Consider the following 26,478-nt stretch of genomic DNA (forward strand, 5'->3'; position numbering starts at 1 on the left):
TCGGAGAGGCCGAGCTCCTTTCGGCGCCGTCCCTCCATGGAAGTGACTTTCCTGCCTGGCTGTAGCTTCTCCAACTCGTTTGTCATCGCGCTGAATTAAACCTTTTTGTCGTTCTTCTCACAGGCGTTGGCACGAGGAACTACTACAGGAAGATCGGCTACGAGCTGGAGGGACCCTACATGGTGAAGAGGCTGGACTGATGCCCCAGGAGCTCCTCACCACGAGACTCATCCTGGAAAGAAAGCTGAAGGTGATGGACGTAAGCTAAAAACCAAAGCCCACCAACCGCCAAGGACTTGCTGATGCCAGAGCCCATGGCAGCAGATGGGGCATCTCCTCTGGGGCGAGCGTTTCTGAGCAGGACAGGGTGCGTCACCCTGCCGGAGCTGCGGGATGGGCTCTGCGTTGCAATAGAGGACTGAAGGGCAGGTGGAACTAAGAACATGCATTGTTTCCGCGATGCCGTCAGCGGGCTTTTAATGTTCCAGCGTTGAAATTGCGCGGGTTATTCTGCAACATGGATCAGTTCTTTCTGTGCGTGTGTTTATTTATGCTGGGCTTGGCTGCTTTCTGCCCAGCCCAAGTGATACCATCTGATGGTTCTACAGTAGGATGCCACGAGGATTGGCGTTCCTACCTTGCTGGGGGTAGGAATTGAGATTAAGACATAAACTCTCTACAGTGACACACAAGCGTGGAGTAACTGAGGTTAGACGGGACCTCTGAGGTCTGTAGTCCAACCCCACACAAATCAGGTCCGATTAGATCAGGATGGCGATGCTTGAGTATTCAATGGATGTGGAGGGAGAGTCCACAGCGTCTAGGTCCCTGTTCCAATATTTGGCCACCTGTGTGTTGAAAAAGTTTTTCGTAATATCCGATAGGAGTTTATGATGTTTCAACTTGTGCCCGTTGCCTCTTGGCCTGTCACTGGGCAGCTCTGGGAAAATCTGCTCCTGGTCTCCAACCTTCTCCTTGTACATCACGTCCTCCATAGCCGTAACCATCCTCATGGCCTCTGCTCCAGCTTCTTGGTCTGTATTTCCAGCACCCGATCTGCCGCTTCTCCAGCCCGTAACCCAGTGATTTGGGCAGGAGGAGGCCGTGTGGCAGCAGTGTCAGAGGTCTCGGCAAGGTCGTGGTGTACAAGATCCATGTCCCTCCCTTGTCCTGGCTGCCCTCATCTCCTCCCAGCAGGCAGTTGGGTTGCTCAGGCACGATGTCCTGGGGGATCCCGCTTGGCTGTTCCCAACTCTCTCCTCCACGGCAGGAGAGGGCTTTGGGGAGGGTTTGGTCCCCATCTCTCCCAACACAGAGGCAAGGCCGACTTTCCCATGGCTCCTCAGATCCTCCCCCTGGTCCTCCTTGGAGGTAGGTGTGATGGTTGCCTTTTCCCGGCATCGGGAATTCTATCAGGAATGATAAAATTAAAGCTGCTTTTTGCAAGAGGAGTGAGCCGTGACCCTGGGTGAAGAGCTCAGCACCTTCCTCGCCTCTCCCCAGCCCTTCGGTGGGGTGGGGACAGCCCAGGGCGCGTGGGTGTCCTTCAGTGCCAGTGATTCGGGGGGTTCAAAAGCAGCGGGGCTGGTGCTGCTCGCTTGACTTAACAAAATCAGAAGGGAGCGGCCGGAGCTCTGACCTTCTCCGCTTCATTTTTGTAGCATTTCAATCAAAAATAGGGTTGAAATCCAGAGTAGCGGCTTGTAGAGAAGTTGACATTTTGGGTGTTACTCTAATAAATGAGTCTGTCAGGAGCCTTCTGGAAACTTCGCCGATAACGAGCGCACAGACACACGTGATTAACTCGGAGGAGGAGCGGCGCGGGGAGGAAGGCTCTCGTGGCGGCGGCGCCGTGCCGCGCAGTAAATGCGATTCTGCCACCGTGATCTATTGCTGCGCCGCGCGGGGTCAGCGGCCAGAACCGCGCTGACGTCGGCTGACGCACGAGCGGCGAAGCTGCCCGGGCAGCGCGGAAAAAGCACATCCTTGCTGGAGAGAACCGGAATTCCTGGCAATAAAGTTTTTTCATTAGTGAAGGTAAACGCCGGCGTCCGGTGGTTTAAGGGCTGGGAGCGCAGAAGCACAGACCAGCTCGTTGGTGCCTACACCCCGGGCGCCTTTGAGCCGCCTGCGAGGTTGGGTTTAAAGAAGGGTGATGGAGCCTTTCGCTGCTTGATTTGTTGAACTGTTTCTTTTTCCTCCTCCAAGACGCTGGTAAATGGGGCACGTTCAGCATCTGACGCCGTAAAAGCAGAGGAGGTGGAAAGGGATGCATTGAGAGGGGATGCAATTTCTCCGCAGAATCCTTAAAATTTTCCGCCAAATTTGTTGTTCCGGTACCCCTGACATAATTCTGAATCACTCCGACGCTTTCAGCTCTGACAGCCCAGGTTTTTTTCAGGTACTGGCCAGAAAAGCTCACCGCTTCCATGCGTCTGAAAGCATGGTTTGTGGTTTGGTTTTTTTATAGCGCCAATGCATTTTGAGTTTACTAGCCGCTTTATCAAGAAATAAAGTGATTTTTTTTTTGGGGGTGGGGGGGGGAGTGTCTTATTTTTAGCTTCCCCGTTGTGTGTTCTTTCTGGGGTGATTTCATGCTGCACTGGCTCAGCTTTTGGGAAACTCTGCGGGCTTATCTGCACAGGCTCGGCTTTGGTTTGAAGCGGGATGTATGGATTTGGCCGTTGGATATAAATGCAGCCCAGGTGAATCGCTGGTTTGTACCTCTCTCCCAGCCATTGCTTCCGTCGGGGACAGGGAGTTCCTCCGAGGCGTCTTCCTGGCGGCCGCACCCCTGGGCTTTGGGATGGGGTCGGGGGGTCTCGGCCGCTGGTTCTGCAGCCGGGTCCCTGCCAGGGCACGAGCAAACCACGCTGGGAGGGCCTGGGGGACGCGATGGTTCGAGGGCAGGTCCCGCGATGGCAGCCTGAGCTGCGGCTTCTCACCCTTTGCGTGTCTGCCCGATGGGCAAGCGTCAGGCGCCCACGGAGAAGCTGGGGAAGGGACGGTGTTAGTGGCTGCGTGTGAATTCTCCGCGGGTTTTAGTGAGGCTGGTGGGGGTCTGCGGGTGCCTGGACATAAGTTGAGGCAAGATCTTTCCCTGCGGGGCCCTCTGGCGCCTGCGGCGTGGCTGCCGTGGCATGGCCGGGAAAAGCAAAACCACGCTTCCCTCTAAAGCTGTTCTGAAGGGCTCCAGGCTTTCTTGCGTTTGAAGTACACGGGGCACGAACAGTCGCACGGCCACGAGGCCTGGTACGGTTTGCGCCATCGTTGGCTGCAGAAAAGGGGAGGCAGAAAGGAGACGTGAGACCCTCCTGGGAGATCCTTCCCATGTGGCGCTTGAAGCTTCGTGGCCACCCCTTGAGCCAGACTTCGTTAGTATGGGGTGACCGCGTGGGACCAGCTAGCCAAATAACAAACTGGGGAGCCCAGAGGGTGCGGATGCGGCTTGAGGCACGCGGCCAGTTTCCTACTGGTATCCCTGCCCCCGGGGAGCGTCTCTGTGACAGCGCGGGTGTACAGACAGCGGCTCTTCCCGAAGGGGGTTGTACACGACGGACACGGTCACGCTCGTCGGCCCGGCCGGTGCCCGTGGCATTAGTGCCGCCTTGCAACGAGTACCTCGCGGTCAGGCGCCATGCAGGCCCGGTGCTGGCAGGCTCCATGGCTGACCTCTCCTGCGGTCCCTGCCAGGAAATAAATCAAACAAATCTTCGGTCTCGGTTTTTTGTGTTTCGTTGGGTTTTGCCCCCCCCCACCCCCCTCACAGGGCTTTAAAGTTCATGGCCCTGGGTGAAGCTGAGCGGAGGGCCTTGCCCTGGGGGTGCAGGGAGGAGGAAGCAACGCGGAGCACCAAAAAGTTTATGATAAGAGAAACTGTCAGCTGCGGTTTAGCTTGGCTAAAACTTTGGTTTGGGTTGGCTTTTCCCTGGCCCAGCTGGTCAGTCGCAGGGTCTTGGTAACCGCTCGGCCACGCCAAGGGATTGCGCAGTTGGCTCTCACCTCTTCTTTGCGGTACTCTGGAAGTTTGGATTATTATATTAAGGTTTGGCGTTGTTTTTTTTTCCTCCTCCGTGAGAGCAGCATCCGTCTCCGTACAGGTACCTCATTCTTGGGGAGCTGTCGTGTAGGAAACGGGCTGTAATTAATCGCAAAAGGGAGAGAGGCTTTGAAATGCGTCTTGTCTCGCACAGCCGTGAATGGGGCTGCAGTCTGAGGTCGGCTAAATGCAGACGGCGTTGCCTTCAGTGGCCAAACCCGGCATCTTTCCTGCGGGACGTGGTCGAGGAGGAGGGTATTGAAGCCTCCTAGATGGAAGACCGAAAAAAAAACCCACCCAAAACCCACAGACCAGAAAATGAACAGAGTCAAGAAAATGCAAAATGCCTGTAAAACCCAACAGACCAAGGGCTGTGGTCGGTGCCACGCTTAGGGAAATGAAATCCGGGACTGGGAAGGCCCCAAATTTCATTGTTCCAAGTCAAAATGGTGCCAAGGGAGGACTGGGGCCACTGCTGCGGAGTGGGCGCTCGCGCCGCATCCTCCCCGCTCCATAGTCGCGGCCTCCGTCAGGCAAACGGGTTTTGAGGCCGATGCTTTCCAGCAAGAGCGCCCCGGCGAGGGTCGTGCTCCCCAGCCTCTGCCCAGCTCCTGCGCGGCCCGTCAGGAAAACAAGCAAGCGGGCGTGAAGAAAGCGAGTCATTGATGGAAGCTGCGCTCTCCTTTCCCGGGCAAACGGCGGTGACCGGCTTCGAATGCTTTGAAGGAGAAGAAAAAGGTGAGTCACGCTCATTTCTGCATTAATTTTAGCCTGTCGCGTTTCTCCCGCTCTCACTTTTTTTGGGACGCCAGCGCTGTCTGCCTGCCTGCAGCGGGACGTGGCCGAGATGCGGCGCACGGTGGCCGGGAGCTCAGGTGCGGCTCAAGCCGTAATAACTTGCTCGGGGCAGGAGCACCGGGGCTCGCGCCGTGATTTCATTGCTGTGCTCTTGTGTCTGTGACGTGAAAAGAAGCTCTGCCAGCTTCAATATTTCTCCTGCTTCTATTTATATGCCTTTTCCTTATTGCTTTAAAATTATCTCCTGGCCCTGCCTTGGCAGTGCTGGAGCGAGTAGTAAAGCGCCTGCCGAGCTCTCCCGCTGTGAGCACAAGGGCTGCAGAGCGGGTTGTGGCTTCCCCACGGCCAAGGGAGGAAGCCCGTCTTCGCCCAGGAGAGCTGCTGGCAGAAGGACCCTGCTGAGGATGTGGGACTGCCTCCGGCTGCTGCTTCATGGACCCTGAGGAGCTCGTACCTCCTGCTTCCTGGTGGCGTGCGGCATCGTCATAGCACCATAGAATCGTTAGGGTCGGAGGGGACCTTAAAGATATCCATTTCCAACCCCCTGCCCTGGGCAGGGACACCTCCCACCAGCCCAGGTTGCTCCAAGCCCCATCCAACCTGACCTTAAAAACTTCCAGGGATGGGGCTTCCACCACCTCTCTGGGCAACCTGTGCCAGTGTCTCCCCACCCTCATGGTGAAGAACTTCTTCCTAACGTCCAGTCTGAATCGTCCCATCTCTAGTTTTAATCCATTCCCTCTAGTCCCACCATTACCCGACATCCTAAAAAGTCCCTCCCCAGCTTTCTCGGAGGCCCCCTTAAGATACTGGTAGGCCACTCGAAGGTCTCCTCGGCGCCTTCTTTTCTCCAGACTGAACGACCCCAACTCTCTCAGCCTGTCCTCATAGGAGAAGTGCTCCAGCCCTCTCATCATCCTCATGGCCCTTCTCTGGACACGTTCCAGCACGTCCGTATCTCTCTTGTAGTAGGGGCTCCAGAACTGGACGCAGTGCTCCAGGTGGGGTCTCACGAGAGTGGAGTAGAGGGGGACGATCACCTCCCTCGCCCTGCTGGCCATGCTTCTCCTGATGCAGCCCAGGGTACGATTGGCTTTCTGGGCTGCCAGCGCACGCTGATGGCTCATGTGGAGCCTCTCGTCCACCAGCACGGGGTGGCTGGAAGCTTCAGGAGGGATCAAAGATGCTGCCCTGGATCATGCAGGCATCCAGGTGGCTCTACCCAGCACAGGCTCCACCTGCGAAGAAGGCAAAGCTCGGGTAAAGGGTACCACGAGCCCGTTGGGGACACGCTGTTGCCCCCAGCTTTTGCCCTGGCTGCAAGCGATCTCTGAATTAGCAGCATGGAGACGGGCAGGGACACGAGGAAATGGCCTCGAGGTTGCACCAGGGGAGGTTTAGATTGGGTATTAGGAAACTTTTTTCACCAAAAAGGGTTGTCAAGTGTTGGAACAGGCTGCCCAGGGAAGTGGCTGAGTCACCGTCCCTGGAGGGATTTAAGACATGTAGAGAGACACGGGTCAGTGGTGAGCTTGGCAGTGCTGGGTTAACGGTTGGATTCTACGATCTCGAGGGTCTTTTCCAACCTAAATGATTCCATGCCTACGTTTTTTCAGGCACCTCTGGACCCCTCTGTCCTCTCTGTATCTGAGCTCAGCCTGAGCTTGGAGGACCTGATGGGCATCACCCGACTTGTCCAGGTCTAACAAAAAACCCACGAAGATCCGCCACAGCACCTGCACGGCCCCCTGTCCCGTATCCCCCAGCAAAAACGCGCCCGGGGGTGCCTCCAGCTGGTTGCCTTGCTGGCCACAGCATCCCCCTGCGATACCTGTCCTCCCCGCCCCTAGCTTTGTGGAACAGAAGTGGCTCCTGCCCCGTGAAGTGACGCGAGTGAACACACAGCCCAGCTCAGGGAGGATGAACCGGGTGAACACAGGGATTCAGCAACACTGTTCAAGGAGGTCAGGGAACTGCTGGGGAGGGGACAGCAAAGGGCTGCCAAGATGCTGAGGGGACTGGAACATCTCTCTGATGAGGAAAGGCTGAGGGATTTGGGTCTCTTCAGTCTGGAAAAAAGACGACTGAGGGGGGACCTTATCAACGCTTGTAAATACTGAAAGGGGGGGTGTCAGGAGGATGGGGCCAGGCTCTTCTCAGTGGTGCCCGGGGACAGGACAAGGGGCAACGGGCACAAACTTGACCATGGGAAGTTCCATCTCAACATGAGGAGGAACTTCTTTGCTGTGAGGGTGGCAGAGCCCTGGCACAGGCTGCCCAGAGAGGTGGGGGAGTCTCCGTCTCTGGAGACATTCCAACCCCGCCTGGACGCGTTCCTGTGCCACCTGCTCTGGGTGACCCTGCTGTGGCCGGGGGTTGGACGGGATGATCTCCAGAGGGCCCTTCCCTTCCAACCCCGGCCAGTCTGGGATTCTGTGAACGTCTGCAGGCAAAAGAAAAAGCTGTTGCCGGGAGCCAGGGGATCTGATGTGCCGATGGCTTTTGGAACGACTCCAGACAGTAGCTCCTACAAGGTAGAAGCGCTGGCTCCAGGAGAAGGATGTCTGACCACAGCCTAACAGCAGCTGGATGCTGGAAATTTAAGAGCAGCCGGGAGATACCTCAAAATCTTGAGGTGTTCAAGCCTAACATGGCCAAGGTGAAGCGTCACCGTTACAGGAACTGAGCCATAAAACGAGAAGACACCAACACCCAGATAAACATGGCAAAGCCGGGGACGAGTGGCTCAGCTGCTCTGCTGTCAACAGTGTTAATGGCAATTTTTACATCCAATAGACCCTTCTACGTCTGAATGGGATGAATTTAGCAGAAGAGATGCTGCTCAGTTTGGGGAAAATAAAAGAATATCTGTTTCTAGGTTCTAATTCGACACATCCTGCCACCGGCTGCTGACCCTGAGCCACCCTTAGCTCAGGTGCTTCCCGAGGCCCCAGCAGTTCTATTCGTTATGAGAAAAGTGAACAGGGGAAAAAACCCAAAGAGAAATAAAGAAAAAAAAACCCAACCAAGTAACCTAGAAACACTGAACAACAGTGGGCAGCCGCTCTGGTGAGGGGCCAGGAATGCCCAGCAGCGCAGGGTGGTGGGGATCTGACCCGCTCTCGAGGATCGATCCCCCCCTGCCAGCTGGGATTTTGTTTTTCTTCTTCGCTGGCATCCTCGGAGCGGCAGCAGCAGGGGCTGCCTCCCGCCTCCAGTGCAATAAGCAGTCACGCCAGGGGCTCGGGGGATCTGCGGCGAATCTGTAAGAAAAGGAGAAAATTAAATGAAGAGAAGCAGCAGCCAGAAAGGAGCCCGATTTTAAAAAAACGCAGCAGTCACGATCCGGCTGTGCTCATCAGCTTTGGTTAATAAGCATAAGGAGTCAGCGGTTCGGGAAAAACAAAGTCGAGGTAAAACGGCACCGCTCAGACCTTGGGTAAAGAGCAGCACGAACTCTTTGGGCTCATCTCGAGTCCTTTTCCAAAGGGGAAAGAAGTGGTTTGGCATCGATTTATCGACGTCGCTGCCTGCTTCCCCTTCTGTCCCTCCCCCGGCTCAGCCGGCTGGCGCAGGGGCGCCCGCGGCTCCGCGGGATTTCACGCCCCGGGTCCCCTTCCACAGGCCGCCAGCCCCTGCGCTGACCCACGGAGCCCCCTCGGTGGTTCTTAAACTCCTGCAGCAACACGCTTGGCTTTAGGGGTTTTTTCCTCCCTCTTTCAGTTTGTTTATGGTTGGGGTAAAAAGCCAAACGCGGCGGTTTTACCCTCAATCTTTGATGTAAGCAAAAGGCTGAGACTACCCGGTCACGAACTGACAGCTGAAGTCCTGCAGCACGTCCTCAGCAGAAGCCGGCGCTGGTTTAAGTGAAAAGGTTAAAACAAAAGCAAAACCTCTTAAATCAATGGGTGCAGCTTCCTCTGGAGGCGCCTGTTTCCATTTATGCCTCCTCCCAGAACCTGTGCAGATCTGGTTTTTGTCCAACTCCAGCTGATGACGTGATGAAAATTAAATTTAAGCCTTGTTCTGGCCATGTCTGCCAGCAGTTGTCCTACGCACCCACTGATGGTTCTTGGGCGCCAGATCTAGGGCCGAGCCCCACATACACACCATACAAACCTTACATATATGTATTTTCCTCCCCGGAAGGACTGGATGCATCCCACGGCCTTTTCCGATCACTTCCCGGGCAGCCAGCGGTGGTGAAACACAAGCCCAGTACGCTGTTCCTGGGACACACCTCCTCATGCCGGACCATCCTTAGGAGCCCCTTCCCTCTCCTCTGCCGCGGGATTTCCAGCTCCTGCCCCGTCGCGTGTATCGGGGCGGTTCTAGGAATTCACCTCCTGTTGGGATAGTTCCTTTAAGTGAACCTCGGTGCCTCTGTTTCGCTTGGGAGCCGACTCTCCCGGAAGGTTTGCTGGGATTAGGGGATCCGGAGGTAGCAGGGCACTGAAAGCAGGGTCTTGATCTGGCACATGGGTGCCCCCGTCACTCGCTATGGGGCTGGGCCCCACCGCACGGCTCAGCACAGCTTGCAAGACACCCACGAAGCCACTTTGAAAAACCGCTTTCTCAAAAACTGAAACTCCGGGGAAGCTGCAAGAGGGCAGGTGTCGATGGCTGTGGGGTTTTACGCCCCGGGGTGTCCATCAGCACCCGCCGGGGTGGTGCTTTCCAGCTTCCCTCTCCCCCGTCTCCCAGGGAAGCTGCTCGCTTCGTGCCCCAGGCCGTTCTGCGCAGAGCCCGTGGAGTCGGGAGCAGGCGCAGGGCCGTGCGGAGCAGGAGCGCTGCGGGGAGGTGTGAATAGTGCCAGTAGACTGCACGTTGTTTCCATTTAAAAACAATTTCATCTACGTTCTCTGATCCTGCAGCTCTTTGAGAATAAAGGAAAGCTAAAGAAGCTTAAAAGGGAGCAAACCGCTGCTTCCAGCTTCAAAAAGCCGCAGCAAAATCAATTAAGAGTGTACGAAGAATCTTGAAAGAACAAGAGGGACTGATGGATTGAGCCGCACGAGCTCGTTACCTTTCCAGCTCCTCTCTCTCTGGGATGTTCCTGCGCGACGTCAGCCGTGGCACGTGGGTGTCTCTGCGTTTCGCCTGCGAGAGGACCTGGATCACGCTTCGCAAACAGAATGCAAAGACAGCGTTCGCGGTTTCTGCGCTGCGGAAACGGGCTGCTTTGGTGGGGGGAAGGCGGCAGCCGTTTGATGGAACAAAGGAGCGACACATTCAGAAGTTTAGGGTGGGCGAGGAGGAACGACGAACGTGACCTGAGCGCTCCAGTGCTACAGGTTTTAATTAGGAAACAGTCTGTAGCCATCGCCGATGGGCTAAGCTGCAGGTTTCCCCATTTTCCTTCTTTTGCAGAAAATCTTTCTCTGGATTCGATCAGTCCACGAGTGACGCCGGTTCCCCTCTGCGCCCACCGCAAGTCAAGAACTTCGCTCTTACCTCTCCAGCCGTGAAGAAATTAAAGTCTTCCTCTGAACCCTTCGCGAAGGGAACGTTTCTGGTCGGCGAAGCGGGATGACAGGAGCAGCGGACGCGCCGTCCCGCCTCCTCCCCACGCCTGGAGAACGGGTCGGGAAATCGGCTTTCCTTATCTCATCCCGCGCCCCTGCTGAGAGGGGACACTTCATCCAACCGGCTCCTCCGTCCCCCCTCGGGACCATCCACACCTCCGGCTGCGGGTTGGGTGCCTGTGGATAACTGCTCCCGGACAGGCGTCCGGAGCGCCTTCGTTCCTCTTTGTGATTAACAGACCTGTGAATTTATTCAGTTCCAAAAAAAGCTGCCCAGCAGCAGTAAAACTACCAGCTACGGTGATGTATTTAAGAGACCTAGGAAAAAAAAAAGACCTTCTGCTTCTGCTGGCTGGCGGGATGCGCTGGGACGGATGATTAATGGAGGATTCTGCTAATTAATGATTTGGAGGCGATGCTTAATTTTAGAGAAAAATAGAATAGTATTGACTGACTTGATCCTGACTGGGGACGGCAGCGAGTATTTAATTCTTCCCCGGCTAAATTCAGCCCCCAGCTCTCTCGCGTCTCAGTGAGTGATGTTATTTGTCCCATTGGGAAAAAAAAAAAAAAAAAAAATTAACTAGTCTGAAGCGTCCTTAATCCAAAGCGATCAATTTAAGCGCCTGCCGTGATGGACAACTCCGGCATTTAGAGAGGCCGCGCTAACAAAGGGCTCCCACGCACATGAGGCTCATCGCAGGGGAGAGAAGGAAAATGGAGAACTTACACGTTTATTCCCCAACAAAGCTTCACTTTCGGCATCCGCTCACTCAAAATACAAGGCTGAATCACGGATGCACGTTCCTCTCCGTTCTTTTCTTCAGGAGAGATGATGACCATAGGGAAGAGAATGGAGTGGTTCATCCTTAGTCACCACTGCCTGTGCTTTGACCTAGGGACAAAAATCATCGTCCTCAAAGCCCCGCGAGCTGGGCGCTGGGCCCTTGACGGCACCGGTCTCTTCCTCCATGTGAAGCCACACGAGGAGCTGTCACTGGCAAACGTCTTCCTTCTGTCACCAAAGCAGCAATTTTCACCAAGAGCCAGATACTCTTCCATGACGGGAGTGACAGGCAGCAATATTTAGGGTTCAGCGCTTTAGAATCACAGAATCGCCCAGGTTGGAAGGGACCTTTCAGATCACTGAGTCCAACCATCATCCCAGCACTGCCAAGGCCACCACTACCCCATGGCCCTCAGCACCACGTCTGCCCGGCTTTTCAATCCCTCCAGGGATGGCGACTCCACCACTGCCCTGGGCAGCCTCTTCCAATGCTTCACAACCCTTTCCAGGAGGAAATTGTTCCCAATATCCATCCTAAACCTCCCCTGGCGCAACTTGAGGCCGTTTCCTCTTGTGCCATGGCCTGTTCCTTGGGAGAAGAGCCCGACCCCCCCTGGCTACCCCCTCCTTTCAGGGAGCTGTAGAGAGCCAGAAGGTCTCCCCTCAGCCCCCTCTTCTCCAGGCTGAACACCCCCAGCTCCCTCAGCTGCTCCTCACCAGACCTGTGCTCCAGACCCCTCACCAGCTCCGTTGCCCTTCTCTGGCCCCGCTCCAGCCTGCACGGTGAGAAGGGACGGCACCGTCGCCATCTCTTCCCAGGAGCTGGAAGAAAAACTGTCTACAAACAGGGCAGCAGAGAGCGCGGCTCCGGCAGCTGCCGAGCGAGGGTTTATGGGCTCCCTGAAGCAAAGGTTGCTCTAAACCACTGTTGAGGAACCGCTGATGGATTTCTCTTCCACAAGTAGGTACGATTTAAGCCCTCCGACTCTTCTGCGGTCACCAGGAGTTTGTTGAAACCTGCACATCCCCCGCACACACACCCACCCCCGGTTCTCATAGCACAAGGTGGGGAGCACCCACTCAATAAACAAGAGTTCGTTTCCTCCATAACACACAGTTTAACAAACCTCCCATCCCCCATCCCCAAACTGTAGGTCTTCGACAAACTTCTCTGTATTTTTCTTTTTTTTTTTTTTTTTTCTCTCAGCTATATTATTATTAATGAGCTGCCTACAGCTTTTGAAACAGGAGAATGCCACGGATTCATGCACTCTTCCATTTTATTTGTTCCTTTCCCGGCTACAGACATTACATTTACCCTTTAGATCGCTTTTGAATATTGAGCTTGTTTGCAGAGAGCTACGCGCAGCAGCTCCAGGATTCTCCCCCCCGCCCCTTTTTCCCTACCAAGTAGTCACTTAAATTAGAGCCTGTCACTGCATATCCATTGACTTACTCACTAGGTATTAGAGTCACTAAATTGTGGTACCTATTAAAAAAATGTAAAAAAAAAAAAAAAAGTCACATGTGATTCTAAAGAGATGCTCGGTATTACCACACATTTTTAACGCGTTAGTAAAAAACACCACCACATTTTATTAATTTATAAAAATACAGAGTTTCAAGCAATTAAAGCGAACGTACAGACTAGCCAAAAATATCTAGCAGCTGTGAGGGCACTCACCTAACGGCAAAACAAGGAAGAAAATGAGTAAACAGCCATTCCTGTGCCCTGCAGTTTTCTCAGGTGTTGCGGGGGTGGGCAAACCTATCTGTAGCCCAGAAAAACGGACCCGGTCTCAATGGAAAACAGCCCTGGAAGCCCAGCAGCGTGCTCTGAGGAGAGGCGGCAGAAAGCGGACAAGAGTAGCTGCAGGATTAGAAAGAAGAGGATGAAGAAACCTCACTCCAGACCAGCAGCTCTGCAAAGCAGAGGAGTATTTGCAACCGAAAGCTGTGCAGAGGGAAACCAGCCCACAGTCCTAAGTCATGATCCCCCAGAACTCCAAGAGGAATTAGAAATCAAGGCAACAACTAGTCTTAGGCGAGGCCGGGCTGTGCTGCTGGTGCAGAGCTGCAGCCAAAGCCAGACCCGTCTCCCACCCAAGGACAGAAGTGCTCTCCAGAAGGGGGTGACGGTGGCTCGGAACAACAAAAGACCCAGACCCCCAGTTCCAGCTCGTTCCCGGTCGCCCCGCGGTCCGTCTGCACAGAGGTGTCGGGAGCTGAATGAGCTTCAAAGCAACCGTGTCTATCATCACCGCACACGCTTCCCGTGCGCTACTGCCGTCAGGCTAGGGATTCGCCGAATGCAAAAGTCAAGTTTAATTTAACAATTTGAATTAACTTATTTTTTCTCTGTGTTCCCACAACAGCTCTTTTCAGGGATGACTCCTGTTGGGTAGCCCATTTGTTATCTGGTACAGGGACAGAGGCCAATTAACACTTGTTTGTGCGGGACAAACATACTTTACAGGTGAGAGAATGTTACGCTTCCCCAGGGAATGCCAGCGGAGCCTCCGGATAAAGTCATGGCAGGAAGAAAGATCCTCTCCATGAATCTGGCTTATGACACACTGCTTATGATACAGTCTTTTACACTGCAGCCACAGCCTTCGGAGCCTAGGACAGGAGGAAGAAATATATAATCTATTTTTAAGAGAAATATATGTATTTCTGTCCTCTGTGTGGCACAGGTGGCGCAGAGGGGCTCACCATTTTCCCTTTCTTTTGGCAGTTTATTCCTTTCCCACAAAAGGAAGCTGTCCCCGAAGGAGGCTGTTTCCCCTCTCCACAACAGAGGAGCACAGGAGGAACCTTTTCCAGGAGCTCCCAGCCCCTGAAGAAAAGCGAAGATCAGCAGTAGTTTACAGATACATTAAAATATTTTTCAAACAGGGTGCAAATTAGACTCCCCATTTACCTGCCAAGATTCCAGTTCAGTCCTTTTCATTTCCCTTGTAAGAACAGCTGGCACAAGCAGCTAACACAGCAGGAAGCATGATTCCTTAAACTACTTTAAGTGTTAGTGACGCATACGTTCTAATCAAGAGTTGGCATCTTTAACATTCTTTGTATTTATTTTAAGAAAGCATTTTAGTTAATCTAAGCAAGAATATTCAAAAGCTACTGTGAAGAAAATACATTTTTGTTTCTGCTCAAACTTTTCAGAATAGACACGGAACACTTTGCCAGCTCATTCAGCAGACATCACTCCGTTACGTGGCCAAGCAACACGGAGCGAAGAATTAAACATGTACAAAAAAAGCTCCAATTAAACCTCCAAAAGTCAACTTGTGTGCCAAGGACAAGCAACACGGCATTATCAGTGAGAAACCAGGGCTGGAAAGGCAGTCAACACGCCGTGGGGCAGAGAAGCCCGTCTCCTGACGGTTTCTGCACGTTTCTGTGCCGTCCTTCAAAAGGGCGGCCACAGGACAGATGCGACAAAAGGATGCACAAGGGTTGGGTTAAAAAGAGCAAGTTCAGAAACTCCTCTACGACTCTGCCGAGCGTGGCCAGACAGTCAAGGTCACCTCAGCCAAGTTTTCACCTACGCTACCCACTGCCTAAAAGAACGCAAATGTAAAAACACCGAAGGTTTGCATAAAAACAGATTTTTTTTTTTTGTAGTTCTTCTCTTAAAATTACTGTACAAATAAATAAAATTATTGTCCGTTTAAATATAACCGTTCAGGAAAACCAGAAGCTGGCAACGGTCTTCTGATCAATCTGCTTGTTCTAAAGGAGGGCAGAATTGTTCGCCACCTCCGAGGCCTCCAGATCACAGCGGGACACGACACCTGCAAAGGAAACGCATCAAAGTTGCAAAATAAAAATACTTCTTGTTGAGAGCACTGGCCCATACCAAGGGTCCCCTGTCCCACTGTTCTGCCTCGGGGACATCACTAACATACACACGCCGAGGGAAGAGCGCAGGGCAGGTACGCAAGCAGGCTTTCATCTGTAAAAAAATCACAGTTCTGAGCAACGTTTAACTTAAGGACTTCCTAAATGACATGTTATATCCATACCCTTGTCTTTAAATTCATGAAAGAAAACTCTTTTTGAGGTTTTCCACGCTGCTCTGTGGAGACTTACAGTTCGGCTGCCCTACACTGTAGAGTTCATTGCCCTGTGATAACAAAGCATTACAGGGGGGGGAAAAAAAAAAAAAAAAAAAAGCATCTCCTATTTTATTTGGACTCGCCATTGGAAGTTTTCTTCTGAAGCACTGAGATTTAGCATTGCGAGAAACCCTTTTCGACTGCTGTGCTACTCCCGATTTTAGATTGGAAAAGCCGGATATGAAATGGGGCTGTTTTCTGGACTGAAGCCTCCATGACTCGGTGTTTAAGGCGACCCCGTTTTAGAAAGGCGAGTTGCTTTTCGTTTCAGTCCATGCTGACACGGCAGCTGACGGCATTTTCAACAGCGTGAGCCTAGCGCCTCATGGCGTGGAGCGCTGTGCCACAAGCCATTCCTGCATCAACTCCAATTACATGCCAAAAGCGAGTAGGTAATTCGGCTAGCTTCCTGCCGAACAGGAAAATAAAATAAATGAAGAGAATTGAGACAGATAGGGTTTTCAGGGATATGTCCTGACTGCGTTGGCGTTTTTCTTCCAAACCTAGTCTGCAAACCTATTTACCATTACAGTTTCATAATAAAAAAGGAAAGTCAACAGAAGTAAGCCTGACACTGTGCCGCTAGAGCTTTTTTTTCCCTCTTTATCCTTGCAAATTCCGCTATAGCAGGCGAACCACTTCAGGGCTGGCCTGCCAACTAGTGGTACTGTTGCTATTACAGTATGCCAGGCCTCTTCTTTCAGGGCAGAGTCCCCGAACTCCAGATCCTACCTGACTCATTGAGTAGTTTTCAGCGACAGAACTGATTTTTATAGATAAAAAGAAGCGTTGGTCTTGTCCACGGAGATTTCGGTAAAGTATTTGATGTAGTACCACACAGGAAAGTATTAGATAGACAGGAGAAGACTGGGATTAGGAAAAAGGAAGATGTAAGGCAGTTAACCTGTCCCAAGGGAAAAATGAAACGGATAATTTGGAAATGAAGAGGCTAGAGTGGAGTTTTATCAAGATTGGCACTGGCAACAGACTTGTTTAATTAACATTTTCACTAACAGCCTTGGCACAATTCGAAGTGTGCTGATGACACAAAGCTGGAGGTATTACGGTTATAAAAAAGGATGAGGAAATATTCAGGGTCATTCACCGTTTCTTCTAACTGCCAGGGGATGAAACTCAGTAATAGAAAACATAAGGTCATTCATCTGTGAACAAAAGTAACTGCTGTAACCCAGAATGTTATTGATTTGAAGCAAATCAAGTCAAAAAGGGCTTTAGGATACAAAGTAATTATGAGAGGATTAAGTGATCTAGGTATGAAAGGGGAGAGATGCGATCCTGGAATACATCAGGAGGAATATTTCCAGGCTAGATAGTAAATGCGAGCGCTTTACCAGGACCTGAAGAGGCTCGTCTAGAGTAAGGGCAGAAAATATCTGGAGATGGAGAAGCCAACCTTCATGGAACCAGCAAACCTTGGATGGGAAGAAATGCTGCTAAGGTTACAACTGGGCAAACACCCAGGAAGAAGAAGAACATTTTAAGCTAAAGCACGAGTCTGTCACAAGATCAAGAGTATTAAACCGATCAGAAATGCATTCGTGTTGCAAAGGACAATGTCCTTAGCTATAAGGACGGCCAGATGCTCTCAGTCTCGGTGACTCAGACACCAAACCCTTTATTTCTTATGATGCATTTATCAAATAAATTCTAGGGTATGAAGCCCATGATAGCAGAAGACAGGCCTAGAAAATCCTGGAAACTCCCTTCTGTATTTTAATTGCTCTGTTTAAAAACACGGAATCTGACAGACCATCTTGAATTTTATGTTGGACATTCAGATTTCCATCAAGGCAGATATTAAAGAAGCCATCAAGAACTCATAATGATTAGGGGATCAAATCTTTTTTCAAAGCGGGCACATAAAACCAACAGTCTCACTGCAGGACTGGGCAAGACCACCAGATTTCCAGTCCAGCCTTCTCCAACACAATCTTCAAGGCCTTACACAATTCAGGACAGGAAGCTGCCCTGTGATCTGGTGCGGCCAGTTCTGATACGCTCTGAGCATTAACAGTGCTTTTAATTAAAAAAATAAAATAAAATCTGTCTCTAATCTGACAGTTACTATTGTATCCGAATACCATATTTAAGATGCACACCTACAAATATACAGTAACTTTGCACACTTCAGCTCGTATTTAATTAGCAAATATATTGTAAAAGCAACAAATAAGCTGGAGGTGAAGGCAGAAATCTGTCCTCATTTGTGGAAATAGATGAGGTTTAGGGTAAAGGACAGGCTGGCCCAAATACGGGTACACAGCCAATTTCCTGAACAAACACCACTGAAGAGGCAAAAGTTTGTTAGACACACTTCAACTAAATTCCTTTTGCCAAACGTTTATCGAAGTCTTTTCTTCTTCTAGTTTGACTGTACTTGTCTATCATTGAATTTTCAGAACCGCTACAGGTCACATTTGGTTTAGAGGGCTTTGCTCTGGAGGTCAATAACAGCAAATCCCCTGTAAGCTCAGACTAAACAGGGAGTGGCCTGGCAGAGACACTAACCTGAACGTCCTTCGTCTCTATGAGACGGAGCGTTGACGCTTTTTGCCGTAGGAGATTTGCCTGATTCGGACTTCCAGTTGGAAGGCATCCAGTCTTTCCTTTGGGTTAAAAGCCAGCATATCATGCAAGAGCTTGCAGAGATCATCTGGCATGGACCTCTTGTTCTTCAGGGGGATTTTTAATTTCATGTTGGGATTCTCCAGCAATGCTTCTCCGAGGGGAATAAGCTCCTTGCCTTGGCAGATGTAAGTTCCTGAACACAGATTAGGAGGAGTCAGGTTATACAGGTAGAGAAAAGTCTACACAAAATGCTGTCATGTGCAGTACAGAGAGACAATCTGGAAAAAAAACCACATCCGAACCATTACCGGAAAGATCACTTATTAAGAGGTGAATGCCAAGTCAAACATTGGGAGAGGTTGTTATCAGAAGAGGCTTTTACTTTCAAAAAGTAATCGAGATGTTGCACAAGGCTGTGCGCGTAACCATGCATGGAACAGAGGGAGCAAGTTTAAGCACGGGGTGCTCGTCAGGCAGTTATATGGACCATCTGCAGAGAAAACATGCTGCTGAAATGAACTTCCTCCATCCTACTCCGTTTCACCTTACCGGCAGACTCCTAAGCTCTAGGAGAGGGAGGGAGACTGTACTTGGCTGAGATGACTTGAAAGAGTTAAACACGAAACTTATTTGCTCAGTTAGTCAAACAGTTTTCAATTAAAATGACAGCATATGCCATTTACCGTTAGCCAACTTCTCCTCGGCAAGATTAAGGAAGGCAAATGTAAATTTGCTCCTGGTAATCTAAATAATTTCACCGGTTGTTGAAAATGATTAACCGGCTTCCAAAACAGACAGTAAAAACAGCTTTGCTCACTCAAGCTGTTCTGCCCCTGCACCAGGCAAAGAATAAATGTTTCAAAGGCAGTGACCTGTCTGTGTATAGACAAGGTTGGCCCTGCAAACTCCTTATCTCAAGTTGGCGGGTAGCTGCTTTAATGAAATCTGTTCATGCTTTGGTCTCAGCTGCAGCCATTTGCTTGTTTCTGTAGGCAGGAACTAAAACATTTATCAATATTTGGCATTTCAAAAAAGAAATAAATAATAGAATTAGAACTGAGCCTACTTGAAGACAAAAAAAAAATAAATTAAAGGGGTAGCACAATAGTGTCTCAAAGTTCCTCCGCAGAAACTCCTTTTAAGAATTTAAACATTTAAAAGGAAGACAGACAGGTATACTATGATCTCAGAGCCTGGGTAGATGTCTTCAATTATTATGCTAATGTGCCTGACTGGCATTCTCTCCTCTCGAGATGGATTTTCCACTGCAATATACTTTCCTGAAATCATTTAGTACAAAGTATTTCAAGCGTGGATATATGTGGGGGATTTGGCGGAGGCGGGGAGAGAGGCAGAGAGCAGGCCATCGGAGGAGTCATCCCTGTGAGATCTTCCATCTCCAAACTGTGAGGAAACTCAGCCAGATGGCAGTGAAGCTTATCTAAACATCCTTTCCCAGTTTATTATTTGGCTCCTTGGAACATCCTTTCAGTGCTCCGAGTGATCCCATCCCTTGGTTATGCCAAGTCAAGGATACATGCGAACCCATAAGCCCAATTCCAGAAAGGTTTTGGTTTTAAGAGCATTAAAAGCATTTCTGAGCAAATGGAGGCACACGGATACTAAATCCTCTGTCAAGAGCATAGCTGCAAGACAAATGCCTCACCAACGGCTTCAAGGTTTTTTTCCTACAATTCTTTAGAGACAATAAGGGCCAAATCCATTTTTGAAGAGCGTTCCTTAGGGTAAGGGAGGCCTGACAGCAGAGAAGCCAGAAGCGATCTTTCCCTTAACCTTTAAATCCCACAGAGCATTTCTGGCAGAAGGAATGATCTTCCAAATAAAACAATTTATAAATATATAAAGCATTCCCTCTGCCTTAGTCTGTCTCTTCAAGACCTGGGAACCCCGCATGAGAAGCAACCAAATTAGGAGTAATTCGTGCTAAAGAAAAAGATTTCTTTGCAGTTCTCTTAAAAACAAAAAGTCGAAACACCCAAAAACCCTCCAACTTTGGGTTTCTTTGGGTTGCAAAGTGCCTGCAAATTCCTGGAAAAAGCCACATCCAAAGCATATGTTCCACAGCATTTTTAACTGTGCCTGGGAGAAACACCTCCCTACAGATCCAGAATGCCCTTTGACAACAGGACAGCACTGATCTGATCCTCACCGAGCAATTCCTTCTCAGTATCCCTGTCTCGGAAGGTGATCCTCTCCACCATAGCCCAGAAAATGATGCCAAGGGCAAATATGTCAGCCTTCGCAGTGTAGTGACCTTCCCATACTTCTGGAGCCATGTAGAAGTTGGACCCACACGCAGAGGAGAAGCGATGCTGGTTCACGTTCCCTTTCCCCTGACACACCTTGCTGAGGCCAAAATCTGCTACCTGCAATGCATAAGAAGAAAAGCAAAATAACTTATTCACAAACATCACATTTACAAGTGTCTTTACAAACAGCAGCACAGTGAATCTGCTCTGAAATCCACCGGAGCATGGCACTGACACTCGTGGAGTGGCAGCCCTGGTGAAACAAAGAGCTGGTCATTTCCTCTGAGCTGTCCATTCCCCAACCCCTTTTTGGTTGTTTGTTCCCCTTCCTAAGATGGGCATCGTTATCTTTCTGTGAAGTTCACTCTAATTACATCTAATTGGGCATAAACATACCTTGAACAACATCTACAAAGAAATGGCTCTTACTGTTCCACAGTGAGTGCACTGAATCTCCTGCATTACCATTATTACCCATAGCGATTAAGATGACATTGATTTAAGTGTCCCTTGATGGCTCTACAGGTCGAAGTACAAATACCATTATTGATCTGAATGGTCAAGACATGAATTATCTGAATGCGCCAACCTATTATTTTACTTCGTAACTACTGGAACTCTCGGGATTGAAAGTTCAGAAGAGAGCTGGACCCAACTTTTTGGAGAACTGGAACAGACTTTCAGTCTTTACCTCAATAGGGCACCAACATGAGCATGAAAACATTCCCCACCTCCCCTGAAACATCAGTATGTGCTTGAGGCAGCAATATTGGAAGCACTAGCTGTTGTAACAGGGCAGTACACTCTTAAAGTTTAAGGGCACAGAAAAATATTACTTCATTTTTGACTGATTGCGATCTCTATGATTATCTAACGTGCACAAGTTCAACAGCCCTGAACTGCTCCTCTCAACAGGATAAGCAGTGGATGAAAGACGTTACAGAAACACATCATCGTGAATCGTGACCTCTACTTCCTTCCAAGACTCCTAAAAAAAAAAAAAAAAGCCCGCAACTGATATCAGATGTCCTGAGTACGCTTATTACAAGTATCACAAGACCAAAAGCTCATTCCAAAGCACATGATGCATAAGCATGTAGATCAGATATTTGTTACAGCAAAGTTTTATTCCCTTACCTTTACTATGGGACTTCCACGTCTATGAGAAATCAAAATGTTGTCGGATTTCAGGTCTCTGTGCACTATCTGGTTTCTGTGCAGGAAAGCCACGGCACTGCTGAGCTGCCGCATGAAGCTGTTATTCAGCTGAGCATCCGGGCTGCGAGACAGCAGGTATTCGTTCATGTTGCCACCGTCACAGAACTCCATCACAAACCACAGGAAGCAGGCCGATTTGGGATCCATGCACCTCCGCCCTTTCAGGCAGGTCTCAATTAGCAGCAAATGGTTGTCTGATTTTCTGTATCGATGACTAATTGGCTGAAAGACTTGGCCATTCTGCAGGATACATTCCTCCAACTGGATCACGTTTTCGTGTTGCCTCTGGATGCTCTGCAGGGCCCAGAACTCTTGCAGAGCCAGTTCTACGTTTTCGGGCACGTTACAGTGCATCCTTTTTACAGCTACTTTGCTTCTAGTTTGATTAACGATGGCCTCATAAACAACCCCATAGCTCCCTCGGCCCACTTCTCGAACGATGCTGTACTTGGCTTCTGTAGCCATCCCTCACTTTGGCCCAGTGAACAGCAAATCAGAGGAAAATATTTGAACTCATGGCAAGCAGTTGTCACCTGCAGTAAAACCCTGGAAGAGAAGGGGATAAAAAGCTTAAAACTCACCCAAACAAAGCAGCTTACCAACGATCAACTGCAAATACTTCCAACCGGAATCAATTTTAGCAGTATATCCATCGCTATATTGTGCAGCTGCACAAGGACTGACAGCTAAAACGGGGTTTTAAGAGAAAGCCTATATCCATGGCAACTTTGAGACATTATCAAGTACAATCCTGACTGCACAGTGGGATACAACCACCTGGGAAGTGACATCGATTTGTCCACAGTGGACAAAGCTTAGTGAGAAAGAAAAAGAGTTATTATAGACACGTTTCCTAAGCAGGGCAGGAAAGGGAAGACAAGACCTCCTGGGTAACCACTGAACTTACTGTTACCAGAATTGACTTTTGAAGAAATAAAGTTAGCCAGAAGTACCCGTCTGGCACCAAATCTTTCACCCTCACTTTCCCCCCTTGTAAATGTACTTATCCATCAACAGCCACATCATGTCCCTGCGCTTCCACTGCCAATTTTCTACCAATCCATTCCCCGATACTCACCCTCTTTCTCCAGCTCACCCTCTTCCAACCCTTTTCACAAGCCTTACACTGCACTTCGCCTCCACCTCTAGCTCCCTGTCCCACTCCCAGGCCACCCACCCCAGGTTGTTCTTCACTTCACTCTCTAGCACAGCCTCTCCCTGCAATTCTCGTGATCCCTCATTCAATCCCCCTCCCCAGCCCTATCCCCTGATAATCCCACTCCCATTTTAGTCCCTCATCTGACTTCTCCCTACTGCAGAGCTCTTCAACACCAGCCCAAGTTTAGCTCCTTAATCAACACATTAATTCTTCTCTCCCAACTCATTTTTTCTCTGCTTTCATGCCCCCCATGTTCCTTTCCCAATCCCCTTTACCCTACCCCACCTGCTGCTGCCTTCAAAGCCCCCACTTCCACCCAAATTCTCCCTTCGCAAACTCTCGGTCCAGCTGACCCAACCTAACCTCCCTCTTCCCAGCCCAGCTTCCTTCTTAATCCCCCTCCCTCCTCCAGCCACATCTCCCAGCTGTGCTCCTTTCCCAAATCTTTCATCTTTTCACCCAGCCCTCTCAACCCTCTTCCTACCCTATTCCCCACTCTCCAGCCCTCAGCCCCCACCCCTCCTCTCCAAAGCAGCCCCCACCACAGTCCAAACCCTATCCTCCCCCCAAACCCACTCCCACCATAGCCCCATGGAATAACCACACCCCCTCCCCAGGTCCAGCCCTGCCTCTTCCCCGTCTCTATTCACCTCAGCCCGCTTCCCTACCCCACTTCGCCCCAGCCCCCATCCACCATCTCCTCAGCCCCAGCTCTTTCCCACTCCTTGCCTAAGACTCATTCCCTTCCCCACCTCAGCCCCTTGACCACCTCCACCATCCTCTCAGACGCATCTCTTCCCACCATCCCAACTAAGACCCCTTGGCCACCTCAGGCCCCTGCCCCACCTCAGCCCCTTCCCCTGCCTCTACCAGCCCCACAGGCCCAGCTCTTTCCAGCATCTCACCTAAGCCCCTTCCCCTCCAAGGCCCTGTCCCTTTCCTCATCCCCCAGTCCCAGCTCCTTCTCCCCTCAGCCCCTTTCCCGCCTCTGCCATCTCCTCAGACCCAGCTCTTCCCAACATCTCAACTAAAACCCCTTGGCCACCTCAGGCCCCTGCCCCACCTCAGCCCCTTCCCCATCCCCTTCCCCTGCCTCTACCAGCCCCTCAGTCCCAGCTCTTCTGAGCATCTCCCCTAAGCCCCCTGCCCCCTTCCACCATTCCCTCAGCCCAGCTCTTCCCTGCTGCCTGCCTAAGTCTCCTTCCCTTCGCCACCTCAGCCCCTTGCCCCACCTCAGCCCCCAGCTCCTTCTGTCCCTTCAGCCCCTTCCCCACCTCCACCATCACCTCAGGCCCAGCTCTTCCCTGCTACTTGCCTAAGACTCCTTCCCTTCCCCACCTCGACCTCCACCAGCCCCTCAGGCCCAGCTCTTCACAGCATCTCACCTCAGCCCCCTTCCCCTCCAAGCCCCTGCCCCCTTCCCCAGCCCCCTTCCCCTCCAAGCCCCTGCCCCCTTCCCCACCCCCAGCCCCCTTCCACCATCCCCTCAGGCCCAGCTCTTCCCTTCTCCTTGACTACAACTCCTTCCCTTTGCCACCTCAGACCCCTGCCCCACCTCAGGCCCTTCTCCCCTTCAGCCTCTTTCCCCAGCCCTTCCCCACCTACACCAGCCGCTCAGGCCCAGCTCTTTCCAACATCTCGACTAAGACCCCGTGGCCATCTCAGCCCCCTTCCACCATCTCCTCAGGCCCAGCACTTCCCTGCTCCTTGCCTAAGATTCCTTCCCTTCCCCACCTGGGATCCCTGCCCCAGCACCTTCCTCTCCTCCACCATTCCCTCAGGCCCAGCTCTTCCCAGCACCTGGCCCACCTCAGGCCCCCTCCCCAGCCGCCCCCACAAACCGACGCCCCCTCACCACCACCCGCTCGCGCTCAGCCCTCTCCGCCGCCGCCGGAATTCCCGCCACGGCCTCGAGACCCCGCCCACTGGGCACAGCCAGCCAACCAGAAGGAAGGAGTCGCGGACGAACCAATCACAAGTCAGAGAGGAGGGGAGAGGGAGGGGGTTGAGGCCACTGCCGGACCAATCGGCGAACGCTTCGTCTTCCCCGGCTGAAGAGGGCCGGGCAGGGAAGTTCTGCGCCTGCGTGGCGGTGGCAGCGTGGGGGAGAACTACAACTCCCAGCAGGCTCTGCGGCGGGCGACGGGTGCCCGCGAAGGACAGACCTCCGCGAAACGCGGCGCGGGGCGCGGCCGTGTCCGTATTGTCCCCCCCGTCCGTCCGTCGGTCTGTCCCCGCGTCCCCGCCGTGGTTCGCCAGGCCATTCACGCGGGGAAGTGCATCCGCTCCCCTGCCTGCGCCCCCTGCCCCCCATTTGTCTCCGATGGTAAAAAAAAAAAAAAAAAACCAAACAATTTTTTGGGCAATTTTTGGCAGACACCGAGAGGGTGCCCAGCCCCACTCAGGTCCCGCTTCCCCCCAAACCAGGGTCTTGGTGAAGCCCTCCCCCCCAAGAGGTGGTGGCGTCAAACGCCTCGGGAAGGGCAGCAGCGCGATGTTGTCCCCCCATCCCAAAGGATCGCCCCGAACGGTGGGTCACCCCCTTCTTCTCAGCCCTGGCTCGGGGCTCGCACCCCGCCGAGGAGGAGGAGGAGGAGGAGGAGGAGGAGGAGGAGGAGGAGGAGGAGGAGGAGGAGGAAGAGGACCTGGTGTCACCATGGGCGGGCTGGTTTCCAGCTCATCTCTCTTGGTTTGAAGCACGGGTCGGGGCTGGGGGGGGGTGTCCCCACCTCACCTGCAGAAATTCATAAACCAAAACAGTCCTTAATGACTCGGAAAAGGGAGCCATTTGGTATTTTAATTTGTAGAAAGCGACTAGATTTGGTTGCGTAGCTGGAGGGGCAAATTTCTCAGGGGGGAGGGTACTTCAGGCCATCCCACGTTTTGTTCCTGCTCCTGTTTAACTCTGCCTGGCCGCGTTTCCGAACTTAGCACAATTTTAAGAAGTGTCTTTGGGGCTTTCAGTAGAGCTGCTGGAGCCCCTCTGCTGGGAGGACAGGCTGAGAGAGCTGGGGGGGTTCAGCCTGGAGAAGAGAAGGCTCCGCGGAGACCTTCCAGCCCCTGCCAGTCCCTCAAGGGGCTCCAGGAAAGCTGGGGAGGGACTCTGGAGCAGGGAGGGGAGCCATGGGACGAGGGGGAAGGGTTTTACACTGAGAGAGGGAGACTGAGATGAGATCTGAGGAAGAAATTCTTTGCTGTGAGGATGGTGAGACCCCATCCCAGGTTGCCCAAAGAGGTGATGGATGCTCCATCCCTGGAAACATCCCAGACCAGGTTGGACAGGGCTCTGAGCAACCTGACCTAGTTGAAGATGTCCCTGCTCGTGGCAGGGGGTTGGACTCAATGGCCTTTAAAGATCCCTTCCAACCAAAACCATTCCATGATTCTATGGTTCTATATCTGTGTCCTAAATAAGCCCTTATCTCTGATGGGGCTGGGAAAAGGGACTGGCGAGAGGCAGCTGGGACCATCTCCATCCCAGCAATATGGGCTGTTGTCATCCCTCGGTGAGAAAACACTCGAGATGTCCACCCTGGTTGCGCCTGCATTAGGAATTACAACCGAATAAAATCCCACGGTGCTCCCACGCGTCACCCTGGGACGTCCCAGAGTTGGGGACCCAGGGTCGCAGCTGGCGCCGACCCCGAGGACCAGTCCCTCGATGTTGATCAGCCAGGCTGGGGAGGCTTCCCCTGTGGCCCATTTCTGCACGCCCATCACACCCCCTCAATATTGGTTTTAATAACGGCCGGCGCTCCCGATATGAAATAAAACCACAGCATCGGTCTGAAATATTTCCTTCCATCTTAAAAACAAGAAGCCAGACCCAGGGATGTGGTGTGACCCCCCCAGCCCCAAATCCTGGCTCCACGTGGAGATGCTACGGGGAGGATGAGCCCGGTGGGATGTCGGGTACCACGCCATCGCCTTCCCAACCGTGTCCGGCTGGCAGGGAGAGTTTTAATT

The 26,478-nt window shown here is 51.8% G+C and overlaps 2 protein-coding genes across 5 annotated transcripts in view; one reads left to right on the plus strand and one right to left on the minus strand.

Annotated features, from left to right (window-relative positions):
• Nucleotides 1-535, plus strand: part of ELP3 (elongator acetyltransferase complex subunit 3) — a 101,340-nt gene extending 100,805 nt beyond the window's left edge. For all 3 annotated transcript variants that reach the window (XM_074582253.1, XM_074582254.1, XM_074582251.1), the window contains one exon: nucleotides 124-535. In XM_074582253.1, the coding sequence (XP_074438354.1) occupies nucleotides 124-186 (63 nt within the window). In that variant the 3' untranslated portion in view covers nucleotides 187-535. The remainder of the gene's footprint in view (nucleotides 1-123) is intronic.
• Nucleotides 536-14,707: 14,172 nt separating this feature from the next.
• On the minus strand, nucleotides 14,708-25,049 carry LOC141740164 (serine/threonine-protein kinase PDIK1L-like). 2 transcript variants are annotated; one of them, XM_074578395.1, is made up of 5 exons: nucleotides 24,368-25,049; nucleotides 21,273-21,824; nucleotides 20,036-20,252; nucleotides 17,806-18,058; nucleotides 14,708-14,952 (listed from the first exon to the last, which is right to left on the minus strand). In XM_074578395.1, exons 2-4 carry the CDS (start codon nucleotides 21,816-21,818, stop codon nucleotides 17,823-17,825), a joined length of 999 nt encoding a protein of 332 aa, XP_074434496.1. In that variant the 5' UTR covers nucleotides 21,819-21,824; nucleotides 24,368-25,049; the 3' UTR covers nucleotides 14,708-14,952; nucleotides 17,806-17,822. The 2 variants fall into 2 exon arrangements, with proteins under 2 accessions (XP_074434496.1, XP_074434497.1); XM_074578396.1 differs by lacking the exon at nucleotides 24,368-25,049 and having other exon boundaries at nucleotides 21,273-21,880.
• Between the last annotated feature and the right edge of the window lie 1,429 nt (nucleotides 25,050-26,478).

This window comes from Larus michahellis, chromosome 3 (assembly GCF_964199755.1).
Source record: "Larus michahellis chromosome 3, bLarMic1.1, whole genome shotgun sequence".
Taxonomy (NCBI): Eukaryota; Metazoa; Chordata; class Aves; order Charadriiformes; family Laridae; genus Larus; species Larus michahellis.

Excerpts from the sequence above, each read along its gene's own strand:
- LOC141740164 (XM_074578395.1), bottom strand. The coding sequence starts at position 21,818 with ATGGCTACAGAAGCCAAGTACAGCATCGTTCGAGAAGTGGGCCGAGGG. Across the intron at positions 20,253-21,272 it reads GTGGAAGTCCCATAGTAAAG|GTAGCAGATTTTGGCCTCAG; the intron begins GTAAGGGAATAA and ends TATGCATTGCAG. Across the intron at positions 18,059-20,035 it reads TACTGAGAAGGAATTGCTCG|GAACTTACATCTGCCAAGGC; the intron begins GTGAGGATCAGA and ends ATCTGTGTTCAG.